General features: G+C 48.1%; 1 protein-coding gene across 1 annotated transcript; it reads right to left on the bottom strand.

The window, feature by feature from the left end:
• Window positions 1-1,916: 1,916 nt before the first annotated feature.
• On the bottom strand, window positions 1,917-4,445 carry LOC123443108 (dnaJ protein homolog 1-like). Its single transcript, XM_045119371.1, has 3 exons — window positions 4,062-4,445; window positions 3,562-3,923; window positions 1,917-2,577 (listed from the first exon to the last, which is right to left on the bottom strand). Exons 1-3 carry the CDS (start codon window positions 4,236-4,238, stop codon window positions 2,127-2,129), a joined length of 990 nt encoding a protein of 329 aa, XP_044975306.1. The 5' UTR covers window positions 4,239-4,445; the 3' UTR covers window positions 1,917-2,126.
• Between the last annotated feature and the right edge of the window lie 9,582 nt (window positions 4,446-14,027).

Here is a 14,027-nt window from a genome sequence, read left to right as displayed (position 1 = left end):
AGCTGTTGGCAAATTAGGTTTTTCCAGTAGTGTAAGTGTAAGTCACGGGATCTTGTATTATGGAACGAGTAAAGAGACTTGCCGGTAACGAGATTGAAATAGGTATGCGGATACCGACGATCGAATCTCGGGCAAGTAACATACCGAAGGACAAAGGGAATGACATACGGGATTATATGAATCCTTGACACTAAGGTTCAACCGATAAGATCTTCGGAGAACGTGTAGGATCCAATATGGGCATCCAGGTCCCGCTATTGGATATTGACCAAGGAGTGTCTCGGGTCATGTCTACATAGTTCTCAAACCCGCAGGGTCTGCACACTTAAGGTTCGATGATGTTTTTAGTATAGTTGAGCTATATGTGTGGTTACCGAATGTTGTTTGGAGTCTCTAATGAGATCACGGACGTCACGAGGGTTTCCAGAATGGTCCGGAAACGAAGATTGATATATAGGATGGTTTCATTTGGTCACCGGAAAGTTTCGAGCATTTCCGACAGTGTACCGGGAGTGACGAATGGGTTCCGGGTATTCACCGGGTGGGGCCCACCCACCCGGGAGTGAGCCCAGTGACCCTAGGGTAGCTCGCCAGCCCTTAGTGGGCTAGTGAGGCCAGCCCAATAGGGCCATGGCGCCACAAGGGAAAAATACCAAATGAAAGGGAAAAAGGAAAGAGGGAGGTGGGAAGGAAGGAGTAAACTCCTTCCCCCAAACCGAATTTGGGTGGGAGTCCACCTCCTCCCTTCGGCCGGCGCACCTTGGGGCTCATTGAGACCCAATGCTAGCCCCTCCCCTCCTCCTACATATACTGGTGGTTTTAGGGCTTTTGAGACACAACTTTGCCACGTGCAAGTCAAACCTATACCACATAGTTTTACCTCTAGATCGGATTTCTGCGGAGTTCGGGCGGAGCCCTGCTGGAGTAGATCATCACCTCCACCGGAGCGTCGTCACGCTGCCGGAGAACTCATCTGCTTCTTTGTCTCTCTTTGCTGGATCAAGAAGGCCGAGATCGTCATCGAGCTGTACGTGTGCTGAACGCGGTGGTGTCGTCCGTTCGACGCTAGATCGGAACGGATCGTGGGACGGATCGTGATTTGAATCACGAATCTGTACCACTACATCAACCGCGTTTCTTAACGCTTCCTGCTGTGCGATCTACAAGGGTACGTAGATTCAAATCTCCTCTTGTAGATGAACATCACCATGATAGGTCTTCGTGTGCGTAGGAAATTTTTTGTTTCCCATCCAATGTTCCCCAACAGAATGACGCGGAGGCTATTATGCCAACAGTACACGCTGACATACCGTGAGCCCCAAGTCCGGCCGAACCCGCTCCAAATCCGACCGCCGGGAGCGCAAATCAGATGGTTGTGGTTGGGTAGCTCGGGGGCGTCGAGGGAGCGGGGCCTGCAAAGGTTAGGGGTGCGCGCGTCTGAGCTGCACAACGGCAAATGGTAGCGGCGACGGCGACGGCGACGGCGAGGGACAAAAGTGGCGGGGGTGCGGCTGGAGGGCTCGGTGGGTGGGGGATAGAAAACAGGAGGCATGTGCCACCGATGGGTGGGCGAGGGGAGGACAAACACGCGCTTCCGGTCTGTCCACGTGCTGTCAAACTTGGATCGGGGATGGTTTAAAATCAGACAAAAAACGGATAAAAGTGTGTTTGCGCTCCGCGTTGGATCGTGTGGTATGTCTGTTTGATCTCAAAAGGACGCACCGGACAGGATGAGGTCTTCCGCTGGAGTTGACCTTATTTCTGGATGCGTGATTTTCTTAGCAGCGAAAGCAACATACGTGGCGAGCCATTTGCGCGGCCGTAGCTCGTCCCAAAGGCCGCAGCTAGGCTTCAAATGGAATTAATGAAGCGATGTGAATGAAGAAGCAAACTGCCAAAAATCATTGCGCTGCAAGTTGCAACCACCGTCCATGCGTGTATTATCGATCCTTCCATGCATCTGCAAAAACAGGAGGGTCGCTCACATCTCACATTCAAAATCTCTATGTACAAGGACACCATCGATCATCAGTTGTGTCCCAAAGTGCATTGACATGGCCGCGAGAAAATTTCACTCCCCGGTAGGCTAGCTGCTCGGCTGTCCGCTCTCAGTTCAGTTTAGGGCTTCAGGGACAGCCCCTCAGTATCTCGACGAGGCCCCTCCGCTGCTCGTCGGTGAGGTTCTTGGGGAACACCACGTCGAACTTGACCCGCAGATCCCCGCGCGCGCCCTTCCTGCCGCCGATGACGGGCATGCCCTCCCCCCTGACCACCTTCTCGTACCCGGGGCTGATGACCTCGTCGCGGAACGACCAGCTGACCTTCTCGCCGCCGAGCAGGCGGAAGGAGAAGGACCAGCCGGTGAGCGCGCTCACCAGCGGCACCTCGGCCTTGAGCACCAGGTCGTCGCCCTGCCGCTTGAACGCCTTGTGCCTCCTGGCCGACACGGTGAAGACGGCGTCGCCGGGGAGGCAGCCGGGCCGCTCGTTGCCCATGCCCTCGAACGTCACCTTGGCCCCCTTCTTCCACCCGGGCTTCACCCGGATGGTCTGCGTCACCTCCTTCTTGACAATCAGCCTGTCAGTCAGGAACCGAATCATGCATGCAGGTGATGGTCACTGATCAGTAGCGTAAAACATATGCTGAGCTTGATAAGGGCGTGTCCTGGCATGAATATGACAAGATGTGCAGAATCACTGTCTCTGTGGTACCAGCTAGATAGGCCGGCACCCTCACGTGCAGGCAGCATACATGAATTACACACCACCTAATGCCCTGCCCCTGAAGGACCACACCACGCATTTCGACAGGTGATAGCCTCCAAAATAATGGTATTCAACCAAACATGATTTCTTAGTGCCTCTTAGTATTACTACCTGCCTAAGAATCTTCTTCTGATTTGTGGCACTATATATTATACTCAGTTCGGTACTAGTTAGTGAGGACAGTTAGGTTGGATAATCTTCTTTCATACATACAGCCATAGGGAGGACTGAAGAGTGAAGAACATGTTTCATCTCTAGCTTACGTATTTTAGTGATAAAATAAATGCAGTCTGTGGCTAGCTGGAGAAACTGCCCCCATAGCCTGAAAGACTGTACTACCACGGTCCTGTGCTCAAGTGTGCCCCTTGATGGGGTTGATCAGGTTGCTGTTTGAACGCCTATATTTCCTAAAGTGACACCACATAATTGGGAATAAAGCTGATTTGGTGTCACAGTACTTAACAGCTCTGTTTGTCCAGCCTCAGGTTTCAAGCAAGCATTATGTAGACCGCGTGCTAAGCCGTACCGTGATTATTCTTGCACACGGACGTTCATCTGAATCCATGGATTCTGACACCACGCTCTTTATTTGCGACGTTGGCAAAACGAAATGCTACGATGGATGTAGTACTGTACTGTTACTATCATAATATATATGAGTAGTGTAATATATATAGGGACTGTGAATATATAAACGGCAATGATGTTGTCTCAGGTGAGTGACAGATCTGGAGATATGGATGTTTCTTTTCTGTACGGTCCCACGTCACCCTGGCGAGCGCGCGCGACGGCTTACCCGTTCTTGGTGACGACGTCGCGGGTGTACTTGACCTCCTTCTTGCACCCGGCGTAGAGCTCCTCCAGGGTGCACTCCACCTTGCGCTCCAACGGCGGCGCCTTGCGCACCACGTAGCTGGAGAACTCGGCGAACGCGCGCCGGCCCCCGCCCCCGATGTCCGTGGAGCTGTACACCTTCTGGGACTCCCTCGCCGGAGGCGTGCGGGGCGGCGGCGCTCCGCTCGTCCTCGCCCTCTCGGGACCCCGCGCCATCGCCGCCGCGCCCTCCTCGGCCCTAGCCCAGCTCCTCCTCCCTGCGTCGGCGGCGTCGGCGTTGCACGCCCGGAGCACCGCCCTGTTCTCCTGCTGGTCGAGTAGAGCCTGCAGACAGCGAAAGCACCGGCGGCCATGCCGAGCCCATCCATTATGCAAGCGAAAGTTCAGAATTCTGCGTCAAGAACTCAAGATCGAAACGGGAGACATGGAACGCGTACGTCCATTTGACGGATGATCACGCACCTCGTACGCCTGGGTGATGGCCTTGAACCGGTCCTCGGCCTCGGACTTGGAGGAGGGCGGGTGCTTGTCGGGGTGCCATTGGCGCACCAGGCACCTGTACGCCGCCCTGATCTCCTGCGGGGGCGTGTCCTTGGTGATGTTGAGCAGCTTGTAGTAGAGCTCCGGTGGGTTCCCCATTGCCCGGCGTTGTTGCGAGGAAGGCGGCGTGCGATGCCAGGCCACCAGCCAAGGGACGTGGAGGGGTGGAGCGAGTGAGCGAGAGGATTCAGGACGGGGGGCCGCGACCTGTTCAGTGCTCTGCTATAATGGGGAAACGGAGCGCGAGATGCGTGGCTTGTATGTAGGGATGGATATTTGGACCGGAGGGGAGAGTGGAGGGGGAGATGGTGACGGGGTTGGTTGTTGGCGCGGGAGTGGAGGTACAAGTAGGCCACCATCTGGCCTCTGGGACGCGCACACACACACATGGACGAGAGGCTTGATGGGGAAATGGATCGTCTACCTAGAGTCGCCAAAATGCAGAACCAGCAGCTACGGCCTCGTGCAACATTAGGGATTCAGGGTACGTACGTATATATATACGTACGTTGACGACTGTACATATGTACCGCTGTCTGCTGGTGCTACTGTTGTAGAGCATGGAATATGTACGAGCCACGCAAGGAGAAATTCCAAAGGCACGTTCTTGAAGCTCGGATCTTGTCATTGTTTTTCGTAAGGGCAATGCTAGACGCCCGCGCGCCGGTCCAACAGTTGGGTCGCTGTAGTCCAAGCTGCCCGATGCAACGATTAAAGACCGTAATCTATTTCATCGCTTTGTTCTTCTCGCAAGTCAACATCTCGAGCGACGCCGACACTCTGCCCCGTGCTCGAAGCACCACCGTAACGTCCTTGTCGCCGGTTGGTGCCTTGCCAGCTGTCCTCCTTGTCGGTCGTTCTCGTCCCCGGCTCTACCCATGCAACAGCTGCGCCCTCTGATTGCAGCTCCGCGTGTTGCTTGAAGTTTCTTCCCCTTTGGGATGCAGCACCACCATGCCGTCGGCCCGCGGTTCCCCGGTGTCACCGCTCCCACCATCGCCAGAATGCTGTATCCGTTGAAGCTTTCGTCCATGTTGCTTGAAGCTTTTTTCACGATGGTTGAAGCTATTTTCACAAGTTAAAGCTTTTTTGCCGCTAATTGAACCTTTTCCATCAACGAATGTAGCTTTCTTAGACAACGGTTGCAGCAAAATAAGTCATCGCTGGTGGTGGCTTTTTCCCATCGTCGTGGCCGTTGCAGCAAATCACGTCATCGGAGGTAGCTTTTTTCGTTGCTGGTTGTAGCCAAATTGACAATAGGTGGTAGCTTTTTCTGTTGCCGGTTGCAACAAAAATCGTAGCGCCGCCGTCGCCACCACAAACTTTGTCGTGGTCGTTGTAGCAAATCACTTAATCGGATGTAGCTTTTTTCGTTGCCGGTTGAAGCAAAAAATCGCGAAGCCATGTGCGATTTAGCAAAATGAGACACCGATGGTAGGAGATAGCGATGCCGGTTGTAGCAAATTGTGATGCCGGTTGAAGCATTTAGCAAAAATCAATGTTGGTTCCAGCATCCCTGTGTCATGGGTGTGCCTCGCCGTCGCAGTTATGTAGCTCGTTCGCCGGAGCTGCAAAAAGAGGTGGTCGTGCTCGCAGGGACGGGGGAAACGACAACCTCGCCGGGGCTAGACGCCGTTCGCCGGGGCCGATGGTTGTCGCTGCTCGCCGGGTCTATGCACCCGTCGTAGCTCGCCGTCTATGCGGGGTAGATGGTGGCCTCGCCGGGGCCGCGCGTTGTCGCCGCTCACTCGCCCGTACTGCTCGCCACTGCAGTGGTGAAATTGAAAGAAACAGGAGCACGCGGTAGGAGGAGGTCGCTCGAGGGAGAGTCGGTAGCTCACGCGTGACCAGAAATTTGTTTGAGGGGATAAGGGTGCGAGACGAGATGCGAGCCGCTTGATCCAGTCGCATCAGACGGCGCGAGATGGATCGGCCGAAGCGTTCGGCCGGTGCGCCGGCTCGAAACGATTCCCTTTTTGTAAAGGGTGCTGGGGTAAGGCCAACTCCAACGTGCGCGCGCATGACGGTGGTTTTGTTCTGGTTGGGTCGGTAAAATGGACGAGCGTTGCCGCATCTCAAACATTTTGTCGGCTTGGACCAAATATTTTCTAAAGCATCATAAAAATAATATTAAAAGGCCAACAAAAATCACGACCGCACATTTGAACTAAACTTGAAATTTTTAAAAACTTCAAAATTAGATATGCTTGCCGCCGCCGTACCCGTTTACGATGTTGCCGTCAATGCCATGGCCGTTTTGAGGCGCTGCCGTTCTAATGTTCAGGAACGTTGCATGGGAAACAAAAAAATCCTACACACACGAAAGACCTATCCATGGTGATGATCATCTACGAGAGGGAAGATCGGATCCACATACCCTTATAGATCGCTAAGCGGGAAGCGTTAAGAAACATGGATGATGAAGTCGAACGTCTCCGTGATCCAAATCGCAAGTCTTCCCACAAACTCCGTCCCGATATAGCGCCGAACGGACGGCACCTCCACGTTCAGCACACGTGCAGATCGATGACGATCTCCTCCTTCTTGATCCAGCAAGAGAGACGAACAGGTGGCTGAATTCTCCGGCAGCACGACGGCGTGGCGGCGATGGTGGTGGAGCTAATCCGATAGGGCTTCGCCGTACCGTAGCGAACTAGCTATGGGGTGTCACGAAGTGGTGGAGGGAGAGAGGGTTGCGCCTTGGCTTGAGGTGCCAAAAGCCTCTCTCGCCTCCACTATATATGAGGGAGGGGGTGGCGCCCTAGGGCAAGGCCCTAGGGTTCGACCGGCGCAAGAGGAGAGGAAGGAGTCCTCCTCCAACACAACTTGGAAGAAGGAGTCCTCCTTCCCCAATTCGGTTTGGCCCCACCCTCCTTTCCATTCTCCCTTTGGCCGAATAGGCCTCTTTGGGTTGGCCACCAGCCCACTACGGGCTGGTGTGCCACCCTTGGGCTTCTTTGGTTCTCTCCTGGGTGGGTGGCCCCTCCCGTAGAACTCCGTAACCCATTCGTCACTCCCGGTACTTTACCGGTAATGCCCGAAAACCTCCCGGAAGCCAAATTGATACTTCCTATATATCAATCTTCGTCTCCGGACCATTCCGGAAACCCTCGTGACGTCTGGGATCTCATCCGGGACTCTGAACAACCTTCGGTTACCAACATCAATAATTCAACTATACCGAAACGTCATCGAACCTTAAGTGTGCAGACCCTCCGGGTTCGAGAACTATGTAGACATGACTGAGACACTCTCCGGTCAATATCCAATAGCGGGACCTGGATGCCCATATTGGATCCTATATATTCTATGAAGATCTTACCGGTTGAAACTCTATGTCAAGTATTTAGTTAATCTCGTATAACATTCCCTTTGTTCTTCGGTATGTTACTTGCTCGAGATTCGATCGTCGGTATCTCCATACCTATTTCAATCTTGTTACCGGCAATTCTCTTTACTCGTTCCGTAATACAAGATCTCGTGACTAACTCGTTAGTCACATTGCTTGCAAGGATTGTCTGTGATGTTGTATTACCGAGTGGGCCCCGAGATACCTGTCCGTCGTACGGAGTGACAAATCCAGTCTTGATCCATGCTAACTCGACGGACACCTTCGGAGATACCTATAAATCACCTTTATAGTCACCTAGTTACGTTGCGACATTTGATACACACAAGGCATTCCTCTAGTGTCAGTGAGTTACATGATCTCATGGTCATAGGAATGTATACGTGACATGTAGAAAACAGTAGCAATAAAATAACACGATCACATGCTACGTTTATAGTTTGGGTCTTGGCCATCACATCATTCTCCTAATGATATGATCCCGTTATAAAGTGACAACACTTGTCTATGGCTAGGAAATCTTAACCATCTTCGATCAACGAGCTAGTCAACTAGAGGCTTACAAGGGTCATTGTTTTGTCTATGTATCCACACATGTATTTGCGTTTCGAGTCAATACAATTTTAGCATGGATAATAAACAATTATCTTGAAACAGAAAATATATTGATAACTATTTTATTATTACCTCTAAGGCATATTTCCAAAAGTCTCCCACTTGTACTAGAGTCAATAATCTAGCTTCACATCTATATGTGATTTACAATGTAATGAATCTAACACCCATATAATTCTGGTATTGATCATGTTTTGCTCGTGGAAGAGGCTTAGTCAGCGGATCTGCAACATTCAGATCCATGTGCACTTTGCAAATATTTATGTCCTCCTCCTTGATGTAATCGTGGATGGCATTGAAGTGTTGCTTTTATGTGTCTGGTCCTCTTGTGAAACCTTGGTTCCTTGGCTAGAGCAATGGCACCAGTGTTGTCACATAACAGATTTATTGGATCCAGTGCACTTGGCACAACTCCAAGATATGTCATGAACTGCTTTATCTAGACACCCTCTTTAGCCGCCTCTAAGGCAGCTATGTACTCCGCTTCGCATGTAGAATCAGCTACGACGCTCATCTTGGAACTGCACCAACTTACCGCACCCCTATTGAGAATAAATATGTATCCGATTTGAGACTTAGAGTCATCGAGATTAGTGTCGAAGCTTGCATCGATGTAACCCTTTACGACAAGCTCTTCGTCGCCTCCATAACCCTTTTCTGGTACTTTAGAATATTCTTGACCGTTGTCCAGTGCTCCATTCCTGGATTACTTTGAAACCTGCCTGCCATACTTATGGCAAAGCTGACATCCAGTCTTGTGCACAACATTGCATACATGATAGACCCTATGGCTAAAGCATAGGGGATGCCACTCATCGTTTCCCTATCTTCTGTAGTCACTGGGCATTGAGTCTTACTCAACTTTATACCTTGTAACACAGGCAAGAATCTTTCTTGGATTATTCCATTTTGAACTTCTTAAAATCTTATCAAGGTATGTGCTTTGTGAAAGTCCTATTAGGCGCCTTGATCTATCTCTATAGATCTTAATGCCTAATATGTAAGCAGCTTCTCCCAGGTCCTTCATTGAAAAACTTTTATTCAAGTAATCCTTTGTGCTTCCCAAAAGTTCTATATTGTTTCCAATCAGCAATATGTCATCCACATATAATATTAGAAATTCTATAGAGCTCCCACTCACTTGCTTGTAAATACAAGCTTCTCCAAACACTTGTATAAACCCAAACGCCTTCATCACCTAATCAAAGCACGTATTCCAACTCTGAGATGCTTGCACCAGTCCATAAATGGATCGCTGGAGTTTGCATACTTTGTCAGCATTATATGGATCGACAAAACCTTCTGGTTGCATCATATACAACTCTTCCTTAAGAAACCCGTTAAGGAACGTTGTTTTGCCATCCATCTGCCAAATTTCATAATCTAAAAATGTAGCTATTGCTAACATGATTTTGACGGACTTAAGCATCGCTACGGGTGATAAAGTCTCATCGTAGTCAACTCCTTGAACTTGTGATAAACCCTTTGCCACAAGTCGAGCTTTATAGACGGTCACATTACCGTCGGCGTCCACCTTCTTCTTAATGATCGATTTGTTCTGAATGGCCTTTTGAACTTCAGGTAATACTTCCAAAGTCCATACTTTGTTTTCATACATAGATCCTATCTTGGACTTCATGGCCTCTAAACATTTGTTGGAATCCGGTCCCACCATTGCTTCTCCATAGATCATAGGCTCATTGTTGTCTAACAACATGATTGATAAGACATGATACCCGTACCACTAAGAAGCAGTACGTGCCCTTGTCGATCTACGGGGTTCGATAGCCACTTGATCTGAAGTTTCATGATCACCATCATCACCTTCCTCTTCAACTGGTGTAGCTCCGACAGAAACTTCTTTCTGTCCTGCGCTACCATCTGGTTGAAGGAAAGATTCTACAACCTCATCAAGTTCTATCTTCCTCCCACACAATTCTTTCAAGAGAAACTCTTTCTCAAGAAATGCTCCGTTTTTAGCGACAAACACTTTCCTTCGGATCTGAGATAGGAGGTGTACCCAACTGTCTCATTTGGGTATCCTATGAAGATGCACTTTTCCTCTTTGGGTTCCAGCTTTTCAGGCTGAAGCATTTTTACATAAGCATCACATCCCCAAACTTAAAAAACGACAACATTGAATTCTTGCCATATGATGTCTGCTAGAACTACGTCGGTATTTCCCCAAAGAGGAAGGGATGATGCAGTATAGCGAAGGTAGGTATTTCCCTCAGTGATGAAACCAAGGTTATCGAACCAGTAGGAGAACCTCCTCACACCACGTAAACAACACCTGCACACAATAACAAATACTCGCAACCCAACGTGTTAAAGGGGTTGTCAATCCCTTTCGGTACGACGCCTCAAGATAGGCAAATAACATGAGGTAAAAGTGGTAGATGGGATAAATGATGATGGAACAAATAAATTGCAGCAAGGTATTTTTGTATTTTTGGTTTAATAGATCTGAAAATATAAGCAAAGGAAAATAGATCGCAAAGGCAAATATGATGAAAAGAGACCGGGGGCCGTAGGTTTCACTAGTGGCTTCTCTTGAGAAAAATAGCAAACGGTGGGAAAACAATTACTATTGGGAAATTGATAGAACTTCAAATAATCATGACGATATCCAGGCAATGATCATTATATAGGCATCACGTGCCACATTAGTAGACCGACTCCTGCCTACATCTACTACTATTACTCCACACATCGACCGCTATCCAGCATGCATCTAGTATATTAAGTTCATGGAAAAAAGGAGTAATGCAATAAGAATGATGACATGATGTAGACAAGATCTATTTATGTAGAAATAGACCCCATCTTATTATCCTTAATAGCAACGATACATACGTGTTTTTCCCTTTCTGTCACTGGGATCAAGCACCGTAAGATTGAACCCATCACAAAGCACCTCTTCCCATTGCAAGATAAATAGATCAAGTTGGCCAAACAAAACCAAAATATCAAAGAAGAAATACGAGGTTATAATCAATCATGCATATAAGAGATCAAAGAAGACTCAAATAACTTTCATGGATAAAAACATAGATCTGATCATAAACTCAAAGTTCATCGGATCCCAACAAACACACCGCAAAAAGACTTACATCATATGGATCTCCAAGAGAGCATTGTATTAATAATCAAGAGAGAGAGAGAGGAAGCCATCTAGCTACTATATACGAACCCGTAGGTCTACAAAGAACTACTCACGCATCATCGGAGAGGCACCAATGGACATGATGAACCCCTCTGTGATGGTGTCTAGATTGGATCTTGTGTTTGTGGACTCTGCGGCGGCTGGAATTGATTTTCGTCCCCCCTCCTAGGGTTTCTAGAATATTGGGGTATTTATAGAGCAAAGAGGCGGTGCAGGAGGCCAACGAGGAGGGCGCAACCCACCGGGGCGCGCGTGGGCCCCTAGGCACGCCCCGGTGGGTTGTGCTCCCATCTGAGCTCCCCTCAGGTGCATTCCTCGCCCACTGGATGTCTTCTGGCCCAAAAAAATCCACAAAAAGTTTCACTGTGTTTGTACTCCGTTTGGTATTGATTTCCTGCTATGTAAAAAACATGCAGAAAACAGGAACTGACACTATACACTATGTCAATAGGTTAGTACCAAAAATCATATAAAATGACTATAGAATGATTGTAGAACATCCAAGAATGATAATATAATAGAATGGAACAATCAAAAATTATAGATACGTTGGATATGTATCAGCATCCCCAAGCTTAATTCTTGCTCGTCCTCGAGTAGGTAAATGATAAAAATAGAATTTTTTTATGTGGAATGCTGCCTAACATGTTCATCATATTTCTTTTCTTTATAGCACGGACAGTTAGACTTTTATATGGATCAAAGCAATAGTCTAGTTTTGACATGAAGACTTTAATACTCAAGCATACCAACAAGCAACCATGTCTTTCAAAATATCAACAATAAAGCAAGTTATCCCTAGCCCATTATGCTCAATCATTGATCCATTCATGAAACACACTCGAATATTAGCTACACCCAATGCTCAAATACGATCATAGTGCCCCTTAGTTGGTGCTTGCTACGGCAACAGAAATTCTTCTATCGTCTCTTGAGCTTGTGTTGGTTTTTCCCTTGAATTGGAAAGGGCGATGCAGCACAGGAGCAGTAAGTATTTCCCTGAGTTTAAGAACCAAGGTATCAATCCAGTAGGAGAATCGCGTCAAGTCCAGAGTACCTGCGCAAACACAAAAGAGCTTGCACCCAACGCTATAAAGGGGTTGTCAATCCCTTCAAGATTGATTGCAAAGTGAGATATGAAGGCGGAAAGTGCAACGAAGTAAAATTGTAAGGCTGAAAATATGGTGTGAAGTAGACCCGGGGGCCATAGTGTTCACTAGAGGCTTCTCTCAAAATAGCAAATAATACGGTGGGTGAACAAATTACTGTCGAGCAATTGATAGAACCGCGCAAAGTCATGACGATATCTAAGGCAATGATCATACATATAGGCATCACGTCCGAGACAAGTAGACCGATACTTTCTGCATCTACTACTATTACTCCACACATCGACCGCTATCCAGCATGCATCTAGTGTATTGAGTTCATGACGAACAGAGTAACGCCTTAAGCAAGATGACATGATGTAGAGGGATAAACTCAAACCAATGATGAAAACCCCATATTTTTACCCTTGATGGCAACAACACGATGCGTGCCTCGCTACCCCTTCTGTCAATGGGTGAGGTCACCGCATGGTATGAATCCAAAACCAAGCACTTCTCCCATTGCAAGAATCATAGATCAAGTTGGCCAAACAAAACCCACAACTCGAAGAGAATTACAAGGATATGAAATCATGCATAAGAGAGATCAGAAGAAACTCAAATAAGATTCATAGATAATCTGATCATAAATCCACAATTCATCGGATCTCGACAAACACACCGCAAAAGAAGATTACATCGGATAGATCTCCATGAAGATCATGGAGAACTTTGTATTGAAGATCCAAGAGAGAGAAGAAGCCATCTAGCTACTAGCTATGGACCCGAAGGTCTATGGTGAACTATTCACGCATCATCGTAGAGGTCATGGTGTTGATGAAGAAGCCCTCCGTATCTGAATCCCCCCTCCGGCAGGGCACCAGAACGTGCCCCAGATGGTATCTTGCGGATACAGAACCTTGCGGCAGCGGAAAAGTATTTTCGTGGATCTCTCGCGCAGTTTTGGAATTTTTCTGAATTTATAGGCAGAAGAGGTAGGGCAGACGAGCCACACGGGCCCACAAGCCTGCTAGGAGCCCCCCCCCCGGCCGCGTCTAGGGGGCTTGTGGGGTCCCCTGCTGGCCCCTGCCTTGGTTCTCAAGTCTGGGGCGTATCTTCTGTTCCGGAAAAAATCTTTTCGGAAGTTTTATTCCGTTTGGACACCGTTTAAAATCCTCCTCTGAAAAGGGTCAAAAACACGGAAAAAATAGGAACTGGCACTTGGCACTGAGTTAAAAAGTTAGTCCCAGAAAAGATATAAAAGGCATACAAAACATCCAAAGTTTGGCAAGATAATAACATGGAACCAACAAAAATTATAGATATGTTCGAGACGTATCAAGCATTCCTAAGCTTAACTCCTGCTCGTCCTCGAGTAGGGAAGTGATAAAGACTGAATTTTTGATGTGGAATGCTACCTAGCATAGTTGTCCTTTGTAGCTTCTTTCATGTGACATGAATGTTCAGATCCGTAAGATTCAAAACAATAGTTTGCTATTGACATGAAAACAATAATACTTCAAGCAAACTAGCAAGGTAATCATGAACCGTCGAAATAACATGGCCAAAGAAAGTTATCCCTACAAAATCATATAGTCTGGCTACGCTCCATCATCCTCACACAACTAACTTAAATCATGCACAACCCCGGTATTGGCCAAGTAATTGTT

Source organism: Hordeum vulgare, chromosome 1H (assembly GCF_904849725.1).
Source record: "Hordeum vulgare subsp. vulgare chromosome 1H, MorexV3_pseudomolecules_assembly, whole genome shotgun sequence".
Classification (NCBI taxonomy): domain Eukaryota; kingdom Viridiplantae; phylum Streptophyta; class Magnoliopsida; order Poales; family Poaceae; genus Hordeum; species Hordeum vulgare.
This window is presented reverse-complemented; position numbering and strand designations above follow the sequence as displayed.